At 40.6% G+C, this 24379-nt stretch overlaps 2 protein-coding genes across 3 annotated transcripts in view; one reads left to right on the top strand and one right to left on the bottom strand.

Moving 5' to 3' along the window:
- Positions 1-7428, bottom strand: part of CDC40 (cell division cycle 40) — a 37064-nt gene extending 29636 nt beyond the window's left edge. Inside the window, exons 1-2 of one of the 2 annotated variants that reach the window (XM_041478174.1) lie at positions 7255-7428; positions 6873-7178 (exon numbers count right to left, since the gene is read on the bottom strand). In XM_041478174.1, coding sequence (XP_041334108.1) covers positions 6873-7067 — 195 coding nt within the window. In that variant the 5' untranslated portion in view covers positions 7068-7178; positions 7255-7428. Of the gene's footprint in view, positions 1-6872 lie in introns of both variants that reach the window. The other variant, XM_041478173.1, reaches the window with a different exon arrangement.
- Positions 7429-7738: 310 nt separating this feature from the next.
- WASF1 (WASP family member 1) overlaps positions 7739-24379 on the top strand; it is an 86570-nt gene continuing 69929 nt past the window's right edge. The window contains exon 1 of the mRNA XM_041478077.1: positions 7739-8028. The gene's annotated coding sequence lies outside the window, so the exon portion shown is untranslated. The remainder of the gene's footprint in view (positions 8029-24379) is intronic.

Raw genomic sequence — 24379 nt, 5'->3', positions numbered from 1 at the left:
AGAAAAACAGTACCTGAAGATCTTTGGCTTGTTACCTGATTATATTTGATTAAAACTGCTCAACAAAGGAAAATAGAAGAATGTCAAGAAAACCTCAAAACAAAGCAAAAACATGACATCAGCAATCCCACTAATTGCTTTTCTACTAAGGCCATTGTCTCAGTAGAATTGTTAAGTCCAAGCAGAAAGCTTTACTCTCACCACATTATCAATTATTTTAACAGGCAGTCCAGCCATTGCAATGATCTCGTCTGAAGCCTCAGCACTACCAGTTCTCAGCCTGACCTCATTTTTCTCATCACACCACCCTTCCAATCCACTGGGCTGGGATGTCAACAACTACTGGTGCATTCACAGCCCTGACTTTCACACACCATGAACTTGCCTGCAAACAGCACAGCAGGCCTAATCCTGTCATTCACCAAAAAACCCACACGTTTCCAGTCAGAACAGGAGCATACCAAAACCACTTCCTAACCTGCATTACCTACAAACTTACACTTCCTTTCACTGCTCCATGTCATGAGGACATTTTCCACAGACAGCTTTTTCAAGTCACATCATACAGCTTATTCTTCCAGCTACACCTCTCATCTTGTCCACAAAACTCAACATTTGAGAAAATAAAAATGCATATAATTGATAATAAGGCAAAGTTTATCTGATCAATGGTTAGTGACATGTGAACAGTGAGCAGCTTACTTGAAATTAGGACAGGGTTTTTTTTCTGCTCTTTAATCTGAAAAAGCAAAAAAATCCAGATTTGCCAAAATGCCAAGAATTTTTCAGTTCTGCTATTTTTCCTTCTCTTTTCTTCCTGTGAAGTTCTATTATATGCTGCTTGGTAATTGAGAAAAGAAACAGATTGTGCCATAAAAGCTGATCCTCTGCTGGAGGATTACAGCAATTCTGGTTCTACTTCGCTGCTGGTGGAACAGTGCTGAGTCACTTGAAAGCCACACAATATGTTCACTCCTAGACCACCACAGGCACATTCTTTCTGTGAAAACCACCGAGCCTTGAAATTGAAGCACATGTTATATTTATAAGAGCTACACTCCTCAAGACCTCCAGTCTTATTCACGTTTTCATATATTAGGGCAACAAATGACAATCCCATAACATGCTGCTGAAGCACGTAATGGTTATCTTTCCATTACATCATTTTGCTTTAAACTGTGTAATCATTTGAATGTGGTCCAACTACCCACTCTATTTTCTCAGTATTTTTAAAAAACAAAATATTGATAGGAATCTAAAGTATTGACACAACATATTGCCAAATATGCTAGTCCATGGCAAGAGTCCAAATTGCAGCAGACAAATTATCCTTTGGTCAGCATCTGGTAAGTGCCATTTTGTACAGCATTATGAGACTCTAGTAGGTAGCAGAAACATTAAAAATATTAACCTAGCCCATCATTCATTTCCCCAATTGCCAAGCTATCTGCATTGGCATATTTTGGTTGCGGCTTTATTTATTTATTTTTTTTTCAGATGAGAGGAAAGAACTCATCAGCAACCTCTGCACATGGTGAAGATCTCCCGGTACAACTGCCAGAAGACCACTTCAGCAGAACTCATCTTTCTAGGACCCAGAAAGCAAGAAAAGGTAACACAGGTCTCACAACACTGTTCCTTTATGCTGGCAACAGCCTTAACTGCATGCATTTGCCATAGCTCCAGCTGACATGGAAGGGATCACAGGAGAAGCAGTCTGGCAGAGTGTGACTGAGATAAGGTAATCTAAGAGATCACCTCTCTGCTGTGCTGTAGCTTTTCCTTTGGTCACAGGAATGATTTATCTAAAAGCCTAAGGTGAGCAATCCATCATGTAGCTTATGTGCCAAGTGTGACACAAGTGGCTCTGTGGGATGGGAGATGATCAGTAGTTAAGCTGAAAGAGGAGGGCATCTGTGATTTCAGTGAAGGGCTAAGTATTACTCTAGATCACTTCCACTCTCAAACGCATAGGAACCATAAAAAGGGGGGTCAAAAAGCTCCCAGATACAGTGTTCCTTTGGAGAAAGTGAAAAGTTCAGCTCTATGACTGGCAGAAAAGCAGCTGGTGTTTGCTGCAACTCAGAAATTGTATTAATATGGGCTTTATGGCATGCTGAAATATCATTAAAGGGCTGTACACCCCATATAACCTGGAGCCAAAGAATTAAGGTTTTAGGAAGTTATATTTTACTGAACGTGCCTATCTTGAAAAACATAATAGAAAGAAGCTGCAAACTCAGCTCTGTGTGTCACCTCTGCTTTTCTCAGCACTTGTAACAAGCACTCAACTGAAATACAGTGACTGCATTGGGCACCACATGTCAGGTAAGACACATGCTACTGAAAGTGTTCAAAAGAAAAAAAAAACATTATTGAAGGGCTAAGAAAATACAACCTGAATAGAAAAATTGAGCAATCTAATTCAGCACAGAAGAGATTCAGATTATACAACTTTGCAGAAATAAGGAGAATCAAAACCTGAAAATGCTCACTCCATAGACCCACTGAAGTTTGGTAGACAGGTTGAATGAATGTCTGTCCACAGAGATGCAAGAATCACTACTGATACAAGGCAAGAAGAAGCAGATGATGTCATTTCACCAAACTACTTACTGTGTTGGTATGTTGTTTTGGATTTTTTAATAGATGTGATGTCTACTTATTTGCAATATCAGATTGCTTTACAGTTCAGAGATGATCTGATGAGGTAAAAAAATTCTTTTGATAGTTAAGTGTTGCCCCTTTGCACCTTCTGTTTAACAAAACACAATCACACTATTATGGGGGAATGGCACACAGGGCTGTACTCTTGAGTATTAGCATTGCCTAAGGAGTCTATCTTGAGACAGGAAAAGGGTTTTGATGCTAAGTGTAGAAAAAGGGGTGCTTCATTACAACTTCCCAGAGATCACCAAATGTCTGGTTCCTTTCAAGGCATGCTTCTTGAGTGCTACCATAAAGCTCAGCCACTTTAAAGCATAAGAAAGAGGACAGGAAATAGAAGGGATTTTAGACTACAAGTACAGTAGATCTGATTAACTTTCCTCCTTAACAGGTTCCTTAAACATGCCACAGTCCTCTTTTTCTTCAAAAAAACTCCTACCCAAATGCCATAAAACAAGTGTTGCTTTCTATGAAAATCACTTAATTTATGGAAAAAAAATAGTTCAGTAATAAAAAAAAATATGTTAAAAAAGCTCGCTAGAAGTTTCTTTATGTGCACACAAGACAAAAATATTTCTTAAATTAAACAGCAGCAAAATCCATGCAACAGGCAAAAAACTGAAGTCTTAAATAAAACGATTGAGATGCACTGTGTACTGCAACACTGGATGGTAACTCTGCTCCTTAGAAAGAATATAACATGGCTTATATTTTCCAGCTTCATCTCATGCAAGCAGAGAGTTTTGATGTCTACATGTTGGGAGTTTTTCTATTTTTTTTCTGGACACGAGATAATAAACCTACAACATTCCATTTCCCCAGGTATAGCCATTACTAGTTAGTCAAATAGCTAAAAAAGGGCAGGCTGCTTTGCATAACATTTAATTAGTTTTAATTATCGATCACATTAAAATGTGGTAAATTAAGCCCATATCCCATGAGCCACTGAGACTTAAGCAGTTTGTCACTTATCTATTTTTGCCTAAACCACTTGGGCTGTCAAATGCACATTATCTCATTCTAAAGATTTACAAATTTATTACCAAGAGATAAATAGCATTTGCAGTGAAGCTCCAACATTAACACATAGCTGTTATCAGCTTTTATTCTTCCTACCCATTCATGCACTCCTAATAGTAAATTACTGCCTCACTAACTTCAACAGAATAAAAATAAACCAGCAAGAAAAGCATATGCTAAATGGTTTTGTTGAACTAGGCTGGATTCCCTGGATCTTGCAGAATGACAAGCTCTAAACATCTACTCCATACAAGACATTTTGTGTCTAAGAAAGCTGGAAAACCCACCCTGTCAAAGATAAACATTCCTAACAAGTAACACTTCCCAAGTCTGCTAAGGTTCAATCCCTGCTACAGAATTGTTACATGCTACTTTGTATCTTTCTTCTCGCCATTGCTGGCAGGATTAGGCTTTAAAAAAACATTAAGAAGAGTGACTGAAGTCTACTTCCTCCTCTTATGTAAAACTTCTCTGGAAGCCTGCATAGTGCCAAAGGTAAACTCGATTCAAAGGGAACTGACACTTCCGATCCCCTCTCACATTAAAGGCAACACAGATCCTCCAGCTCCTGCACTGGGCTGGGCCAGCCTGGTTATTCCAACCCAGTTAAATGTCCCCTCCTCAAGACCACTGAAGGGCATGCTGTAGAGAAGTATCATAAAATCTGCTCCGATCTGAGCCTTACCCTGGACAGAGATCAAACAAAAACTGTTCTCTCAAAAGTAAAGCTTATAGACACAATAGTTCCTGTGAAGTGATTTCTTCACAGAAAGTGCAATTTCCTGAATTTCCTTCCACATGTATGTGAAGAGAGAATTGTCAGCAGTGTTAGGGTGATTTTTTCCCAGAAGTAGAAACTGTAGGAAAACTAATTATAATTGGGTTTGACAATTGCCTGGTTGTTGGCAACTGGGCTCCCTTCTCTCTCTTGAACAGCCTCTATTTACAACACTGTCACACTTACCTACTGCTTGAGGATGTATCTGGAGAAAGAAAATACCTTGATTAACCTGTCCACTGTTCCCACAAAAGAAAACATCTGCATTATGGAAACTTGGTATTTGGGGAGAGTAAGAGCAGAGCAAGGGTATATGATGACAATCTGCACTCTCCCAACAGCCAAATATTTTCAGGTCTTGGTGAGACTTGAGGAAATCTGTGTATTTATTGACACCTCATCCTACAATGGATCTCTTCCAAGTACTTGTCCAGACTCTCCTTGTAACAAAATTCTTCAACACACTGTACTTCTTGGCATGACAATAAGCCCTAGTACACATTGCATGAAGAGCTGCATCCTTTTATTTGCTTTGAACCTAACTCCTATTAGACAGCTTATGGCTGCTGTAATGGAAAAGACAGCAAGTATTTAACTTCCTCTCTGTGCCACTTAATTATTTTGTAGGTATCTATCATATTTTACACCTCAGCTGTCTGTTCTGGCCTTCTCATTACCCCCTCATACAGAAGCAGAACCCTTCTTCAGCCCAGCTGTCCCTCCTTGAACGTCCTGCAGTTACAACTTATCTTTTTCTGCATGAAGGGACCAGAAGCATAAACTTCATCCTCTGCTGTTCCCTCAAGTGATTTTAGTGGTGCTAAAAACAGTAACAGAAGCATGCAACTTTCTTCCAATGGGTTTTTCAGTTTAGAATGAGAGTAGAAATATTACTGGATTGGAGTCACCAATAATTATAGCTGTTACATATTATGAGCAATTTAACATCAAGATCAGCAACAGAGTTATTTCAAGAAGCAGACTGTAAGAAGAGGGTGTAACAAAAACCAGCCCCTCAAACTTTTAAAACACAGTTACTACCCATTAGCACAGCTTTCAATTACAGAATGATTATTTTCATAGAAATGTGACTTTATGTAACTATGATATACTTTGAAACAAGGACTCAGCAGATTTTGACCAAAAAACTAAATACATGTACACGTAACATTTTAGGGTTTTATTTGCTATGCACACTTCAGTAGCCCAAATGCTGTCAGCTCAGTGTGCTAACAATGACACCTGCTATTAAAGAGAGTGAGGACCCGTTCCTGTTTAAAGCATACATAAGTCTTTGGCCCAAAATTCTGAACTAGAAACAGCTAAAACAGTCAGAATGCAGAACAGCAACCATTTCAGGTTCACACTCTCAGCTGCCAAAAATGCAAGCTGTGGTTGCCAGTCCCTGAGCAACTACATGAACTTTTGTGCCAGCAAGGCAAAGGGGAAACCTGTTGCTACAGGCTTAAAGGTGGTGGAAAGCACATCCAGTGCTACTTGCCATTTCTCCCTAACACTCAGGAAACATTATAGATGTTAATTAGGATTTCTTTTCAAATGTGCACAAGACAGCCTGCTGGATGCTGCGACTTGAGAAGCCAGGTTTCCAAGCCTCTAACAGACAAACAAACGTAGTCACTATAGACAACACAGCATCTACACAAAAATATGATAAATTGTGATATGAATTAATTAATGGCAACGAAGTGAAAGAGCCCATCCATCTCTTGGTCACTAGGCAAGAAACTTTTCTGCATGTGGCAGCAGGACAGTAACAATGACAGTTATCACGGCAAGATGCCTGCTTTTGATTAGAAATTTGTTTTCTATATAAAAAAATCTCAAAGCTAAACCAACACCCTCCCCTCTCCCTTTCTGCTATCACAAAAGCGAGACAATGCGATACTGAACTTGCAAAAGAAAGGTTTCCCCAGCAATAATGATACAGAAACACCAACCAAACACAAACCAGCTTTCAGGCTGTCCTTTCGAAGAGGATTCGGTTGCAGCCACCCTATCAAGAATCGACTTCACCCCTCAAACCGGGAAAGCCACGCAGGAAAACACCTTACACAGGGTACAGCAAACAAGTGTCTCAAGAACTGGAATCAAGGCACGCTCTGAGACGGAGCGAACACGTTTTAATAAACCTGACCCCCGCGGCTGGACTCCACGGGAGCTCCCCGGCACACGCCCTTCCCTCCACAGCTCCGACCCCCACGCCTCCAGGCAAGGCAGGGCAGGGCAGGGCCATGCGGCGGCACGCACCCCTACCGGCACCGCGCCCCTTCCGCCCCGCTTCCCCAGCCTGGGGCTGCTCCAGGGCTGCCCCCAGCGCTGTCCCGAGGCCGGCGGTGCGGACACCACGCCGGCGGGCGGGCGGCCCGGGCCCTGGAGGGCTGCCTACCTTCACGGCTACTTCCGGGGCCGCATCGACGGGCAGGGCCGGAGGCGCGGCGGGCGGTGCCCGGAGGTGCAGCACGGCATCGCGGCTGGCGAGCACGGCGGCGGAGCCCTGGGAGCCGCCCTCGGCCTCGGGCTCCGAGTCGGCCTCCGAGTCGGAGCCGCCGTAGGAGGCGAGCGCGGCGATCGCCGCCGACATCTTGGCGCGGGGGATGACGGGACGGGCAGGTCCTGGCAGCTCCGCATGGCTCGAGGCGTCCCTTCCCCCGCAGAACGAGCGGGGTGGAGCTGCGTCTTAAAATTGTGTCTCCTTAAAACAGAAAACACACTCTAAAGGACACATTTTGTTACGGGATATACAGGCGTTTGAGGGGAGAACAACACACTTGGCTGTTGATGGTGCTTAACCTTTCAGGACTCTAGAGGACTACAAGCTCCAGCATGCAACGCGGCGCAGCGCTCGGAAGTTTCCCTCCGGTGCTCGCCTTCACTTTGTCTGGCGGCAAGGGAAAATAAATATTCAACAGCCCGGGGAGAACTCCAGCCGGCCACTTCTTCCCCCACAAAAAGCGTCTTCGCCGTCTTATCGGCAGAGGACAGCGGAGCGGGGAGCCCAGGACCGCGGCTGTCACCCCCGGGCTCCCACCGCTCCGGCCCCGTGCCGGGCCCCGGAGAGCTCCGCCCCCCCGCCCTGATTGGCCGCCGGCACACCCGGCTTCTGTTACGTCACAGCGGCGGGGCCCCGCCCCCCGCGCCGGGGAGAGGGAGCCCGGCGGGCCGGACTGTACCACCTGCCCGCCCGCGGGGTGGGGGGCGGCGGCGCATGGACCAGCCCGAGCATCGGGCTGTGGGGGGGGGCGGCCGGGTTCGGCCGCCGGGTAAACAGCGCTTCCCCCCCGCTCCCTCCCGCCCGGCTCGGCGCGCCGGGAGAGGCCCCGCCCCCCGCGCGCGCACACACGCGCACACACACAGAGACACGCGCGCGCTGCCCGGTGTCTATTGTGAAGCCGCCGGGGACGCTCCGCGCCCGCCGCCGCCCCCCGAAAGACGGAGCCGCCAGCTGGGAATGGCCGGCGCCGCCTGAACTTCCAGCGCCCCGGCGGCCGCGGAGGGAGGGGCTGGGGCTGAGCGGCGTGAAGGTGCGCAGCGAGGGCAGGCGAGTAAGTGGCCCCCGCCCCCCTACCTTCCTTGCCTCGCGGTCTCTGGGGCGGGCGGGAGGGACCGGCCCCCGCTGCCCATCGCCGGCGGGGCTGCGGGACGCGCCTAGCCCACAAAGGGACCGGCGCTCGCCAGGTGTTGGTCCCCTCCCCTTTGTCCGCGCCCGCGCGGGGGGCGGCGGCGGGAGCGTGTGATGGAGGGAAGGGGGGAAGCACGCCGCGGAGCCGCTTATCGTCCGTGTCCCCGCCGCCCCCGCGGGCAGGGGCATGAGGGGGGCGTGTTGCGAGGCGGAGGAGAGGAGGGGGCCGCACTTGTGCCGGAGCACGGCGCTTCCCCTCCTTCTCCCGCTCCCGGCCGCCCCGTGTGCCCGGGGCGGGGGGCGGCGGGGTGACGTCACCGCCGCCAGGTGCGGGGAGAGGCGCCCCCTGCCCTGCCCTCCCCTCCGCGCCCGTCCCCGCCGCGGGGAACGGCGAGGGCAGAGGTGCGGGCGGCGGGACCGCCGGTCGGAGCGCAGGGGGATTCGGTCCGATCCCAGGGCAGAGCTGCCCGCTGGAACACTGCTACCATTGTTAGGAGGGCTCGGAGATCGCGGGGGATGGCCGGGAGCGAGGAGAAGCACGCAGGTTCCAACTTCTCCCAGCCCGCTCCCCAGCGCCTTCCTGCGCGCCCGCGGACAGGAGAAACGGGAAGCGCGGAGCGCCGGCCGAGGGCTGGCTGTAGCGCCAGGTGTGTGCATTGCACGCGCTAGCACCTGGAGAGGTTCGGTGCCCTGACTTCCCTTCGAGCCGCATGTGCTCTCGGAATTAAAGTGAGCACACAGTGACATCTAATTGTGACACAGTGGCATTTAATCCGATTAAATGCTCTACTTTGAATTTTCCACCCTCTTCAGCAGTCACGGTTTAAAATATTTGTTTTCTTAGCTTGAGAAGGTATCACTTCGTTTTATTTGTTTTTAAAGAAAGGCTAGAATAAATGTAGAGGGCATGTAGAAAGTGTTGATAGTGTGGAGTGGAGCAAGGTGCTGCATTAAGATCTGTTCTGTTAGATGCAGGTATGCTAGAATAGGATTTTAGGTAAAAGTCCCACACATTTCAACGCCAAGACCTTGTGTTTTTATCTCCAACAGCTGAAGTACGCTACCTTGAGCTAGCATTTCATATGGTAATGAGCTGACTTTTTCATCTTAAATCTATGGATGATGAATCCATAAGTAAGGAAAGCTATATGACGCTTCACATGAATCACTGCATATATCAAAATATCAAAAGGGGTTCTTCCACTGCAGTCAGTTGGTTTATTGGCAGCAATTGTTAACTGATTCCATATGACTGCATTCCTTTTTCTCTTGGCATGCAGGTATTGTCTGAAGTTGAAAGGTGTGCTTCCTGAAAAGTGAAAAAATTCAAGGTCTATTTGTGCAACCAGTTTGTGGTATTTTATCTGGAGAACTCTGTTGAAAATCATTGAAGTAGTTCTGCCATGTTAACCTTGAATTTTAATTGTTTAATTCACAAAGCTTTGGTAGCTGACATAAGTATGTTCTACTGTGTTATGTCCAAGCATCCAAGTTCGCTTGCCAGTGAAATGTAATCATCTGGGATTCTAGATGTGTTTGTTGCAGAACCTACAAAAATAATTTACTCGTTTGAATTAGCTGCCTTTCTGGTACCAGCAGCAGTAGATAAGCAAATACATGAGAAGGCATTCAGGGCAATACTGTCTGAAGTTTCTCATTGCTTAAATAGTAGTGAAGATTAATTTTCAGCAAGCAAGCCAATGTCACTTCTGGGTATGAAAAACTGACTTGACTGTGTTTGAAAGCGTAGATGGCTAATATACATCGTGATCTAAAATCTGGTTTTGTCAGAAAAGCTGAGGAGTTGCTGCTGGTCATTTGTGTTGAGCTAATATACTGGCTTGTCTTGACTATCAGCTGCATATTTGTAATGTCACGAAGTGGTTGATTGGTATAAAACAAACTGAAAGGATGATACAGCTTTTCTAAAAAGCCCTGCTCATTGATCGCTGTGTGCTGTATGTTCTCTTTTAACTGAGTTCCACAAAATGTGTTATGTTATGCGTTGGATGCTGCTGGTTCCGAGGCAGACTGAAGCAGTGGGTGGAAGGTGGTTTGGGTTGCTTGGCTTTGCTTTCCATCCAGCTTTTTCACTGCTGCTTTGCCTTGCAGTCACTTAGCTTCTCTTGCTTTAGTTTTCCAAAGGAAGATAAAACTATCTCCCTTTGTACAGCACTTATACATATCAAGAGGGCCTTTTAACACTTGTCTGTTGTTACTCCTGGTGGTAAATACTATACCAAGTATTACCATGTCTTTTCCCCTGGTGGAAAGAAAGAGGAAGAAGTATTTTTAAGAGAGTGGTTCCTTGAGCAGTAGAAGACAGGATTTTACCTTTTTTTTTTTTTTTTTTTTTTTTTGTGTATGTGTGTTTGTTCAGGGTTTTTTCTTTTTTTAAATCCTGAGAGTGTTTGTAAGCTCTAATGGAATTTTTTTTTTAGTACAGTCTCATCCTTTTGTGGATCGTCTAATGTCCAACAGGATGTTAATGCATTCTGAATCCTTTCCCTGGGTCAGGACAAACGCAGCATCTTGATTTCATGAACTTAGCATTTTGTAGGTATCTTTGAGAATTCTACACCTCTGACAAGTTTGGTTGGATTCAGCCAGCCAGTTTCCAAGTGGAGGAACACCCATCAAATACCCGTCCCGTCCCCCCCCGCAACACTTCCTGTTTGAGACAGATTTGCTTTACAATTTGAGGTACAATATATTAAATTTTAACATTTCCCAAATTTCTTCCACATCAGTCTTTTTCTTCCCTATAGTTGATCACGAAAGCTGTTTCCCTCTGCTTTTAACGTATTCTATCCTACTTTCTTTTCCCTTTGCTTGCTCTTTCATAGTTCTTTTTTTTTTGTTGCTTTCCATTATGGACATGCTTTATCTCACACCCTTGTGCTTTCAGCTGGTTTTTCTTCCCCATAGAAAATGATGCATATAATCCTGCTTATTCTAGTTTTTTCCTCTATATGTTTTAGTACTCCTAAATTGCTATCAGCCCACTTGCATATACTCTCACTTCTCATCCACCAAGATCTGTAAGTCTGCAGTTTGGAGGAAAGGGAGAAAAAAACCCAATATTATATTTATCAGACAGAGGATTGAACCAAAATATGAAGTTCTGTTGCCTGTGGGAAATACAGCATTTGAAAGAAAATGAGGGTTTTTTGCCTCTGTTCGTATTCTTTTGGCTGCTGAGAAAAGGTATCACGATGTAAGTCTTATCAGGTTACTCCTACTGCATTGGGATTGGGCCCTTTTATAAGCACCTGCTTGTGTGTTTGATGCATCTCGGTGTACTCCAATTTAGCTGCTTGGAGACTGAGGCACATTTTATAACTCGCGCTCTGCTATTTCTCCTACCTTGGAGCCTCTGACTGCTGCAAGGGTGATAATACCCCTTTTCTAGTTTTTGTTATTTTGGACTAAGTCCCGGATTCTGAAAGATACCAAGGCGCCAGATTGCAAAAAGAGTTCTCTGTTCCAGTACATCTGTGAATCAGTCTCTTTAAGTTTTTTGGAAGGGATCTAGAGGTTGTCTGACACAGATTACATGCTCTATATTTCATGTTTACAAGGTGTGGTTTCAAAGAAAGAATGATATGGGATAAGACTGGTGTTGTGGTGCATTTTGAGGTGGGCAGACTGGAACAACGCAAGACTGTTGTACTTATTTCAGATGATTTTGCAAACTAAATAATATTTGTTGCAGAGCCACCTCTTCCCTGGAGGATGGAAGCTGTGCAGCTTCTTCGAACTACTCAGCTGCATATGCAGTACTGTGAACTGCGTCTTATAGCACAGGCTGAATGAGTACTGTGTCAGAGAGGCAGCAAAACTAATTATAGACTTCCGGGAATATAAACTCAATTAGCATAATTACAAATTTATATTGGTTTTCTTAATTCTCTGAAAAATGTTTTTTAAAATCAGTTAAAGGACAGAAGATGTCATCAAAAGTGTATACATTTCTGAAAATATGTGCCTGTATTTTTGGGAGAAGTTAGATTGACAGCTTGCCTTTCTGTTGGTGTAAGAAATTACCTTATACTTTCAAAGACCTACAGAATAACAAACATGTAGCTACATTTTAGCAAAGCTCTTAACAAAGAGCAGAAATATGGATAATTTTCAATGAGCTTACACCTTTTTGCTGGCTGACTTTTCAGTTAGATACTATGGTTGCGACATGAATTTAGACTTCTGACAGCTGATTCCATGCAGAAGTAAAATATTATAAATGCCCTAGCAGTATGACATTTAAAACTTATTAGAAAACAGAAATCTATTCTAAAGCTAGGTGTAGGTTTTTGGCATATAAGAAAAGACATTAAATTCTGTTGAAGAGATTTTTTTTATAGCTAAGGCATTTGTACTGTCTTTTCCCCTTTTTTCTGCTCTGTGGTAAGCTGTATTCATTTTCTGCAAGCATTAATAGAGTGTCTGTTCTCTATTTGTCTCTTGTTTTCATAAATTTGAAAAAGAAATTTGGTAAAAAATTGGTCAATAGATTTTAAGTTACTGAAGGAGAGTTTCCAACAAATACTCTCTAAGTGGTCTCAAAGTTTACATAGGGAACAGGTCTGAAAGTCATTGGGTGCTCATAATGAAAAAATATGGACACATAATTCTCATCCTTTACAATGATAAATGCCTGTAGACAGAAGTATGTGATGACAACAGACTGATGGTTGACTCAGTAGTACTAACTGAAATCACTGAAATCACAAGTAGTTGGTACTGCTTCTGCAATGATAAATGTGCCTCACCAATCTACATGGGGTTTTGATTGCAATAGTAGCAGAGTGGATTAAATATTAATATAGCTCTACTTTCCATACACTTTTAAAAGGTGTAATTGAAGTTTCCTCACACCAGACTATTAAATGAAAAAGCCATGATATGAGAGGTAAAATATTTTCATGGATCACAAAAATCTCTGAGAGGAATTAACAGAAACATTAACTTATAGGAGACTTAATTTTTTCTCTTAAATATTGAACAGGAGCTGTCCAATATCTTTTATTAGTCTGTAGAATTTTATTCATAAAGTAGAATTATTTACTGAGGATTTAAAACAATTTAATCAAATTCCCAAATATTGGAAAGGTCACCTGAGAAGTCTAAGCAAGCAAGCTTTGTGAAAGGACAGCAGGATGACAGGTAGAACTGCCTGTTGGTATAAGCAAACCAGTGTGTTTTGGAAGCAGAAAGTTTCCGTTTATATGTCTGAAGAGTTTCTAAATTAACAGTATTAATAGAACAAAAAATCTGAGCATTATTACGTTTTGATAAGGTACTGTTATCCAAATTATAGCTGTAATCAGAAGTGGGCAAAAAAACAGAAGGAATTGCCATCGTATACAAATTAATTAATTCTTATCTGCTATTCAGAGTGCATTATTAACTGTCAATTAGTTTAAAAGAGATAAATCACAGTACTGTAAAGAGTTTGATATGATGGATATGGCAGCGTTTGTCAACGGAATGAAAAGATTGGAATTATTTACCCAAGGAAATGAAAGAAAGTGAGGAGTGGGCTATAAAATACACGTGAATTTAAGCTCTCCAATAGCAGATGTAAAAGCAAAATCCCCTTCAATCAGTAAAAAGCAATTTATTGAAGCCATACATTTTTTGCAGGAGAAGGGAATTGAGGCTTTTTCCCTGTGTCTGCTAAATGTATCTGTATTTCTCTTGATATATGTATCTGTACACCTGTCTGCCATTCACTGTTAGGCTGTTTCTCTTGAACACACAGAACCAGCTTAAACTCCTTGCTTTACTTGCTTCAAACCAATAATCTGAACTTTGTTCTTTCTCATCAGAAGTGACTGCTCAAATAAATTAATATTCATTGCAGTGTGGTATTCTCAGTTTTCTGTAGGTGAAATAAATGTTGTAATTTCTGGATTTTGGAGTAATTTTCTGGTTGTTTGATGTAATGAGCTATTTTACACAAAATGAAGCAGTCCAAAACAGAGGGATAATGAGTAAAACTCCTGCATCGATAGATTGAATATAGAAATGGCTTATAGCATGGGGATGGGAAGTTTGAAAAATCATGAATGAAAGTTGATGTATGAATTGAAGCTGTCTTAGACCAGTCCAGCAAGTTTATGAGTGCCCTTTTTGGATGTGGAGTCTTCTTTCAGAGTAGCTCTTTTCTCTGGTATCTGCTCTGCATAGTAGATGCGTAGGTTATGGAAATCTGAAAGAGTGATTGACACTAAGATACTTCGCTGATCATATTTATGCTAAATGCCATATTGAAGCAGCTTGTCCAGCAGCTCCCAGTTGCCAGTTTTGATGTAATGGCTATGGAGTGGCCAAAATTAGAGTTCTTAGGTATATTTCTCCAACATGACACTGTTCGTGGTTTGAGAATCTTTCACCTTCCAGACACACGCAGGTTCATATAGATTGTCTGACAGATGAGCTGTACCAGATAAGTGTTTTTCTAGAAAAAGTTCTCGTTATCATAAAACAAAACCACACCCTCCATAATAATTTTGGAACAGTGGAACAGGCCTTCAAGTAATTAAAAAAAAAAATTGGGAAAGTCACAAGTCACTTATAAGTTGATAATATGTGGGAACTTAAGTAGTTCAACCAGCACTTGTAAAAGTGGCATGCAGAGTCAGCTTTTCAGTAAAAAAAGGAAATGCTTAACTTGTTAAATCTTGTTCAGCCACTAGCCACTGAATGTCTGTGCAGAAATGCTTAGAAAGGTCTTTTAACTCTCAACTGGTTCTGCCTTTTGTTGATATTAAAGGAGAAGGCTGTGATTGACAAACTTCTGCAACTGGTTCCGTGTGCAGTTGTGAAATTTAGCAAGCTTGAGAACACAAGTGAAAATACAGGTTGAATTTGTCATAGGTGTCTTCATTTGGGAGCCTCTCTTCAGGAACAAGGGCTTTACAAAAATTGTTTGATTTGTGGGGAAGGAACTTTCACTTCTATGCCACCCAGCTACCCCGTATGGCAAATGTTGGTCTGTGCTGGTGATACAGGACAGTGGTATCTGTTACATCTTAATACTCTGAGCAGACTGCTCTGACTGATCCTGTTTTGGGCAACCTCAAATGCCCCATGATTAGACGATCTTCACAACAGAAAGAAAAATTATCTTACAGTTAATTCAGGAGAAGTGATAGGTGGCTTAGACGGCTGTAGAGATGGTAATGGAAGTTTCTGGCATGGCAGTTTGAATTTTCCCTTATGAAAACAGATCAAACCCTATACAACACATATGTGGTGTTGCAGGGCCCTACATTGTAGCTGAGGAATGGCATTATATGGCAGGATGCTCACAGGTATCAGTCATATGCAGAGGGAACTGAGGTTACTCTGCCACAGAAGCTTCCAGTGTGGCACCCACTGGAAGCGCTGCTGTCTGCATCCCCAGGCAAGACAAAGGGATGAATTCTGTGGCTCTGGCTAGCATGAGTACTCCACTAATTTAAAAAAAAAATCCCTGAGTTAAAAAGAAGTTAACAGTTTTTGTTTCCCACGGAAATGAACTTCAAGCAAATCTGCCTTCAGCAAGTTCCATGTTACAGGAAGAGATTCTGTACAATTCAGTGCAACAACAATATATTGTCTACCAGCTATGATGTTTCCAGTAATGGAAGTCAGATATTAGGAATTATCTGTGTCTAGCTGATTTAGCTAGATTTTATCCATTCTGCTTCTAACTATAAAATTTTATTTATTTGTCTAGAAAATGGAACAAGTTTTATTATCAAGGAGAAAGATTTTTTTTTTTTTATACTATTGCTCTAAAAGAGGTCCAGTTCTTGTGGGAGGAGAATTGGACCTCTCTTCCGTATCTGTTGCTACTCAGGTGGTCAACACATTATTTTATTCTGGGGTCACAAGTGAAGTACATGTCTTTAAGTTCTGGACAGGTTTGTATTCCTCCTATATGGTCATCTGTCCTACCTGCAGGAAAGTTCAGAGTGGTGCTTCATGGCTCAAATGTTTTAAAGTACTAGCAGTATTCATAAAAAAATTGATAGTAGTGATATTACATCAAAAGGGAAAAGAAACGGATTGAGGTAGATGGGATTGATTCTTAAGATCTATCATATTTCATGGATTCTTAAAACACTACTGTATTTATAGGCTGTTTTCTAGTAAGCTATAGTTTCTTTATAAGTTTGCTATCTGTTTATTCATTAGAAATCTGATCAGTGTTGCAAAAAGTTCAAAACCTGTGGACCATTCCTTTGAGTGTCTGGTGATTTGGTTAATACAGCATAGCATGTAATACTTGGAATGACCTTCTCTTGGTGGATTGCTGTGGCCCAATGATGGGACATCTTAAGAAATGTATGTAAATTTGTGACCTAAATTTTTTATTAATTCTGAACTTGGATCAGCTTCTGGCACTGTGCTCTCTGCCTAGATATTAGAGAGTTTGCATGGGAAGTAGCTGCCTGATGATCAGTATTGTCCTAAAGTAATACTTGGTAAGAAATTTCATGTAGGATAACTTACTGGTAGAGAAAAATCTTTGTTACTTCTAATATTTTCAATCTCTTGCCCTGTCACATAAAACAGCCCCTTAATTTTTTCTTTCATTGTTCCTGGGAACACATTGAAAAGGAAAGCCATTTGTATATAGAAACAATCTAAATGGGTCATCTTCTGTATCTGAGCATTTTCAGAAATGTAAGTGCTTTCCTGTAGCTCGGTGCTTATATATGGAGCACTGGCTACCAAGGTTGATTTTTGAGCCTGAATGTGGGAAGAAGTGTTTCAGATTTTTGGAATCCTTAACCATATGCTGATTATAGATATTCTAGTCCATCCTTGATTATAACAAGCCTCTTTACTAATAGTAATTTTTTTTTACTTGAAACTGTCTGTGTCATTACCAGAAAGACTCTTTTTAGAAAAAAGGATTGATTCTATTAAGCAAAGAGATAAAGGTGTGGTTTTAAAGTAGAGACAGTTGGGAAAAAACCTTTAAGAGCTGTGTAATGCAGTCATAAAACATGTTGGATGTTCTGGTTTTTGGTCAGTTTTTGATGTTTGCTAGAGAGAGCTAAGAACTGTGCTTGGTGGTAACTTTCTAGAAGGCTGAGGGACTTTTAAAGACAGATTCTTCTCTACCTGTTTTATATCTCCTTTTTCCAGGAATTCATGAGATCATGTAGCAACACTTTCAAACTTGCACTATAAGACTCTTTAACTTAAATTTCCCATTTTCCTCAAAAGTCTGACTTCCAACATGAAGCTTTTAATGTTTGGGTGTTTTTTTTCCTTGCAGCTTTCATGTATGTAATTTTTGCAAGTTAGCAGTTTAGCTTATTTTTCAAGATATTATGTCCATTTAGATCCCAAGACACATCTGTTGGCTTTATTTTTAGAGTGCTCAGCTACCTCTTAGCTGGAGTTGCAGACAGAATGATAGATGGCTGTGATGTCTTGTTGAAACAAGAGCAACCATTTGGACATCGTTGTTGATAGGATTGTAGAGAAGTCTGATTCACCTGTACTTGGAAACAGTACTTTGATTCAAAAGAAACACTTCAGAAAAATATATCTTGTGTGTGACTGTTGAAATATCTGGAGCCTTGTAGAAGGAAAATATGTATGAAGTGCACAGAGTTACGGCTCTTCAAAAAATGAAGATATTTTCAAATGCTTAAAATGGACAACGAAACACTTGGATATAATTATAATAATAATATTGTTGAGATTGCCGTGGAGTTTTTTTCTGAACTTTCTTAATGAAAATTTATATCTGGTACATGGTAGTCTCACTGTAGTGCATGTATGAATATTGTAAGAATTACGTAAGCCTTGGAGATAAGATTTAATAAATGGTGTGCAGATCTATTTTAAAAATATAAGATCTGGAGGATGTATTGTGTGTCCTAACTGCTGAGTCATATACAAATGTTTGATCTTTGTGTGCTCTTGTGAATTTTGAATTGTTTTGTGCTTAGTAGAACAATGGCAAAGGGAAGGTGAATAATATTCCAATTTGTGTTTGTCTATAACATATTTTTAATATATGTATTGTCCCCCACAGGAGGTAGGAGGTATGCTTTTGAACTCCCAGAAGACCAAGGAAGATGCTTCTGCTTTGTAGGGGACAGACCTAATATCAAAGATGGGTACCCTGTCTCCTGGCCACATTTTTTAAGAGAAAATAAGGACAGGTGCTTCATTTTTTGAAGGAAAGAATGTAGGCAGCTGAGTTCATCTTCAGTGGATAGAGAAGGTTGCCTATAGGTTTAAATCTGACAGATGAAAACTAGAGAAGGGATGGAATATAAAGTTTACCTATCTTTAGTGTCATTCATATTAGATTCATATCATACTGTATGTCGATACTCTGGAAGAGGTGAAAAGAGGTTTCTGCTCTGAAAGGCAGTCCATACTGTCGTGGGCCATATGATGGGCTGAGGCAGTGCTGGCTCCTTTCCAGACATGAACAGATAGCTGTCTTCAGCTGCCCATGTAGGTGTACTGCAAATGTTGTATTAGATCTAGGCTTTAACAGTATGGTCAGATTTGACCAAACTGCATGTAATGAAAAGTTGCTTGACACAACATGTAAATAAAAGCAAGATGGGGTGGGTTTTTAGGTTTTTTTTTGGTTGTTTTGGGGTTTTTTGTTTTGTTTTTTAGGGGTTTGTTTGTTTGTTTGTTTTGATGCTTTTGTTATTGGGGTTTTCTGTAAAAATAAAGTTGTCTGTGCGGTAGTGAAAAAATGTATCTTTTAAATAAAAGCTGATACACTTAGGTCTGCGAGAATGGAGTCAGTGTCTTTTAGTGTATTTATTAGAAAAACTAAGTATGGCTCAAACTAAACTACTGGTGATTTGATTTTTTTATGCCTTTCCTTCTCCTAATATTTCAATATGGAGTGAAGTGGTTAGGTGCACTTTGGGTAATTTAATTTTTTTAAATAACATATTAGTACTCTTGAATGCTGTTTGGGGACAGACAAAAATTAAGCTGACCAGTAACTATCGTATCATGGCTTGGTAGGGAAATGAGCATTGATAGACTGTGGAACCACGTTTCATTGTGATTACATACTTCTCTCCTTCACCCAAACTCTGGTCTCAGCAGGATCATATTCTTCTGTGTGTGTATTAAGTTTAAAGTCACAGTGTTTTCCTCTCACTCTTCTAAATGCAACACCTCTGTAAGTGCTGATTTACCCTCAGCTTTTTTTGTTGCAATGGAGCATGAATTTATGAAGGTGATTTATTCCTACAGGCAGCAGAGAGACTTTGAGCAAAAAATTCAACACCTACCAGTGCTGTTCCCCCATTTTCAGTGCCAGATATGCATAAGCATCTCTTCCTGAATCTGGTGGTGTGCTGCAAACCTTCACTGCTGTGATGCAGCTAATAAGAGTGTATCTCAAACTTTTTCTAAAACAAGCCGTTTTCAAACCTTTTTCCTTGGAGCTGCTGAGCATTGTTTACATTGTTTACATTGCAGTTTGAGAAACACTGCCTTGGTTTGACTATCCCTGCTCAGTGTACCTCTGTATACCCACAAAACAGAGCTGAGAATGAGGAATGCAGAGAGGCAATAGGTTCACTGTCTTTCAGTGGAGAGAGGAAGGTACCCAAAACTTCTGCTTTGCTAAAGGGCAGTGATGACCTTCCCCTAGAGAATGCCATCTAATGCCTTTCTTCTCACCTCAGTGCTTGCCATCCATGGTCTGTCACACCTACCCAGAAAGGCCCCCTTATCTGTAAGGGGACATTGTGTTTCAGTGCAACATTAAAAGCCCCTCAGATTGACAGCTGCTGTCATGGAGAAAGAGATCTCTGCAGATGTTGTGTGACTGCTGCTTTTTAGTAGCTGAAGAGCCTTGAGTCACTTTAATGGTCTGTTGTGGCATGTATATAATGGATATTTCATGGAAATCATAAGTTGCTCTTTGTCAGAACATTTTGATCTTAAGGTATTAGAAACTAATTGAAGTGAACATTTCCCTTCAGCCCTGGCTGACCTCTGCAATCCACGTTACTGCTTGAAATAGTAGTTGCATTCACTCAGCCATTAAACAACTTCTAGAGCTGTACTCTGATCTCAAGAGTGTAGTTCTCTTAATGTTTTTTTTTTTTTTTTAAGTTGGCCATAAAAGAAAGACAACAGCTACTGTCAGAAATATTAAGCAGTAGCGTGCAATGTGAACAGGTTAGTTTAACTCACTCCTAAATATAATTCTTCTAAAAATAACTGCACTCCAAACAATAAAAATTGACATAAGTTGACAGCATGTTTTAGCAGACGTTGACAAAATGTTGACTTCTAATTTTTGAGCTTTTAGATTAAAAAATGTAAGCAAAAAAACCCTGAAAAATAATTGAAAAAATAATTTTAAAAAATTAAACTCTTCTCATTGTCCTTGTCTGTTTTTTTTTTTTTTGGTCAGGTGAACACTAAAAGGAGCATTCCGTTAGTCTTCTGATTTTTTTTCCCCCTCATCTCACCATTGTCTTCTCCTTTTTTTCTACAAAATGGTGATGCTTGCTGAGGCTCTAGTTTGACAAGAGAAAAGATCCTCAGTTGTGGAATAAGTTACTGTTCACAGTTCTTAGCTTTTTGTTCCTTGCTAAGCGAGGCAGTAAATAAAATGCTTTGTTCTCTTTTTGTGGTAGAGGTAAGTGTTACCTGCATGATAAAGTAGAATAATGGCACACAGGACTTGCTTTAATGTGTAGATATCATACACGAGGCTAGGCAAGTAAATGTAGTACAAACTGGTGTCGAGCTATGCTTGCTTAAATTGGTGGGTCACTTCCATGGATGTGGAAAGCTTCATTATTTTAACAGCCTAAGTAATGAGTTGTAAATTATAGTTACTGCTTGAAATTTTTTTATAATTGCTCTAAATAGTAACAAGGAATTTCTGTCCAGTGTTATTCTAGTTGTGAGGCTTATCACTCTTACAAATATTTTAAAGGTTGGACTGCTAAAATGATTTGTTATACTGTGCTTATTTTTGTAAGTTCATCATTATGTACCTAAGCAAAAAACTGCATTTAATAGGAGTAGAATTTTAAACTGAAAGCTAGAAATTTGTATCAAGATAAAGAAGATGGCAAAAGAATAATGTGTGACCAATAGATTCTAGAATGTAAAGACTATAAACATTTTGGTTCATTTGTAATAAATAATGTAACTAGTATACTTTAAAGAGCTACTGGTAAGGCACATGGTGTGATTCTTGGGACTGCCCTGTGCAGGGCCAGGACTTGGAATTTGATGATCATAGTGGGTCCCTTCCAACTCAAAATATTCTGTTATCTATGCCTCCATGATATGAAGAGAAGGTAAAATTTGCTGTCAGAATTTTAAAATCTTATGTCATATGGTTTTTTGGTTTTGTTTTGTTTTTTTTAAAAAGTATTAACAATGCTGATATGTATGGGGATTTTTTGAGGAGTGTTTTTATATCGTGATAGGTAAAGCTTGCTCAGCAAAGAAATTTTTAGCTAACTCAATTAATTTGTTTATATCTAGGGCACGAAATAATATAATTCTAACCAAAACTTTGCAGTTACTGCTTAAAAGATTTGTTTATGCTTTCACTGTAGACAGAACTGTATTTGGACAGAACAAAATAAAACCATAATCCTGAGTGATTTTTTTTTTAATTGGAAGAGTTTTCTTAAAATAAAGATGCTCAAGGTCAGACCAGTCATCTTCAATGATAGGTGATTTGTGTGCGAAATCCTAAAGGATTGCTGCGTGACCATTCACAACTATAATAAATATAAATGTCATGTAACATCTCATAGCATTTATAATTGTTATAATGAAAGCCAAACAGAACTTTTAGAGCTTCTCTGCTCTCTTTAACATCTGGCCAGCAGTGTTATTAAGGAAGAAGACTATTTGATTTCATCTTATTATTGTCTCAAGACTGGAAGAAACCAATAACTACAAATGAGGTTTAAGAGGTGAAAAATAGGATTTGGAAAAATAGAGGAAATTACTAATGAGAACAGTGAGCAGCCTCAGGATCATGTTGGCAGTTATGTTCTGGAAAAGATTTGCTCAGGTTCCCAATTGAGTCTTAAAAACTCTGCCACCAAATTAAAGGAAACCTCGAGTGTTGTTGTCTGCAATAATAGTCTCGTTTCTGGATGTTACTAAATCACCTTTATAACACAATTTATGTGGACATCTCAGGAAACCATTTTTTAAAGTATTACAGATTTTTGTAATGAGCCAGATTTAGCAAAATAAAATACGGTCTTGAAATCTGCTAAGATGGTGTGCAAAATAGCCTCTTTACTTAATTTGTTCTTCTATGTCAGTTGCTATGTTCAAGTGACTCCTGACTCTTTTGATAACATTCTGCTTTTTACATAGAATAAATATTTTTCCTGAAAAAAAAAGCTTTATATTTTCTGCTTCTCAATGAATTTGGTTTTTTCCCATTGGTAGTTACTAGAAAACCTCAAAATGGAAAGTCAGAATCTAAACCTTGTCATATTCCTTTTCTTCCCAGTTACAGACTATGGATAGTTTGCCACAAGAAGAAAAGGTTTGTTTTAAGGGCCTCTTGTGTTAACGCAACTACTTAGATGGGCTTTGGATGGGGATGAGCTGCGGAGATTTCTAAGTTCTTTTCCAAAGCCTAGTCTTTGGCAAGAAACCTGATGAGTACTATGAAGAAAAAAACTAGCCACTAAGTAAGAGGTGAGTGAAAACTTGTAGCTAAAAATGCAGTAGCAAAATGCCCCCTCTCTTTCACTTACAAGGCTGAAACAAGAACACAGACTAGTCAGTCATAATTTGAATCCACTAACTTCACACTTTGTTTTGAGAGTGTGTTCTATCTACTTAATTTCTGTCCCTCCTTGGATGAAAGCTAAACCTGACAAATGTCTTGCAGGCATGAGGAAACCCCTGTTGCGGTCAGTCTGCCATGTGTGAAAAAGAGAACGATTTTTTTGGTTCCCTTCAGCCTGGAATGAGAATTACCATGTCCATAGGTGTCTGTGATCACATCCTGATGTGATGAAGCTGCAAGACATATGGATGAGTGGGATCAATATATGACATTATCTGTGAAGGCACTGAAGTTTAATCATTGAGTTAAGATTGGTGAAGCAGTGCAGCAAGAAACTGTAGGGAGGAGTCAGATGGAATAGGAAAAAACAAGCATTAGTGAATTTTTTCAAATGCCTACTGAATTTGAAGGGCAATGGAGGTTTCTGTGATTTCTCCCCTAGGAAAATTAAGTTTTAAGACTGCCAATTTTTCTCTTAAATTATTTAAAGACCCCACCCTTTTGAAACTGGTAGTAAAATTCTCAAGGTTTTCTTTAATGATGTATTAAATGTTGATAGCTTTATATATATATATATATATAGATTGTTTGCACTGTGAAGGAAGCTGAAAGAGTGGAGAGGGATTGAAGGATAGAAGATATGCTATAAGGAGGAAATGAATCTGGGAGCTGGGAAAGGGGGAAAGGAAGATAAGTGTGATATGTTGATAAACAATTTAGGAAAAAAGGAGAGGTGAGGGAGCTTTGGAAGAGAGCTCAAGCATGCAGATATGTACATTTGAGAAGAGATAGAGAATAGCAGTTAGGGAAAGGAGAATAGCCTTCTTTATGAGAAACAAAATCCTGTATAAAACTACATATAATCAGTGGAAAATATGATTGAAAACAAATGGAAGGAAAAAAGCAAGCAGAGAAAGGTAACAAAAATACTAAGGATGCAGAGCATCAAAATGCAGATCCTTCCTAAATCAGGGTCTTATTTAGGAAAATAAAACCACCTGAATTTACAATCGTCCAAAAATGTAAGGGAGGAGGGTTATGGGATACAAAACTAGATTAAGCTGCAACTTGAGGTTTGAAACCCTGTGCAGAACTGAAAGGCCTGTAGGTATTAGTAGGGCTTATTTATAAGCAATATTTGTTTTATTTGAAGAACTTCTAGACAGTCAGTCTAATATCTTGTTAGCCATTGTCATTCATCCTATAGTCTTAGAATATCTGTTAGGTTTTCGTCTTACTTCCTGACATGCTTTTTTCCTTAAAGATAGCCAACACAAGGTTTTGCAGAGCCAGTTATTTAAGTGTGGGTATGAGGCTTCAGTGCCTTATGTTAACAATCTACACAAAGCCTCAGCAGTGTCTGGTTTTATGAACATTATGCAGCCTGAAACTTTATGACTAACTGAGGCTTATATGTTGTATAAAATGCTTGCACTGTGGACTCTGAACTTGAGGCAGAAAATGTGTCTGCTTCACTTCTATG

This window comes from Pyrgilauda ruficollis, unplaced genomic scaffold (genome assembly GCF_017590135.1).
Source record: "Pyrgilauda ruficollis isolate IOZ18807 unplaced genomic scaffold, ASM1759013v1 scaffold43, whole genome shotgun sequence".
Lineage (NCBI taxonomy): Eukaryota > Metazoa > Chordata > Aves > Passeriformes > Passeridae > Pyrgilauda > Pyrgilauda ruficollis.
This window is presented reverse-complemented; position numbering and strand designations above follow the sequence as displayed.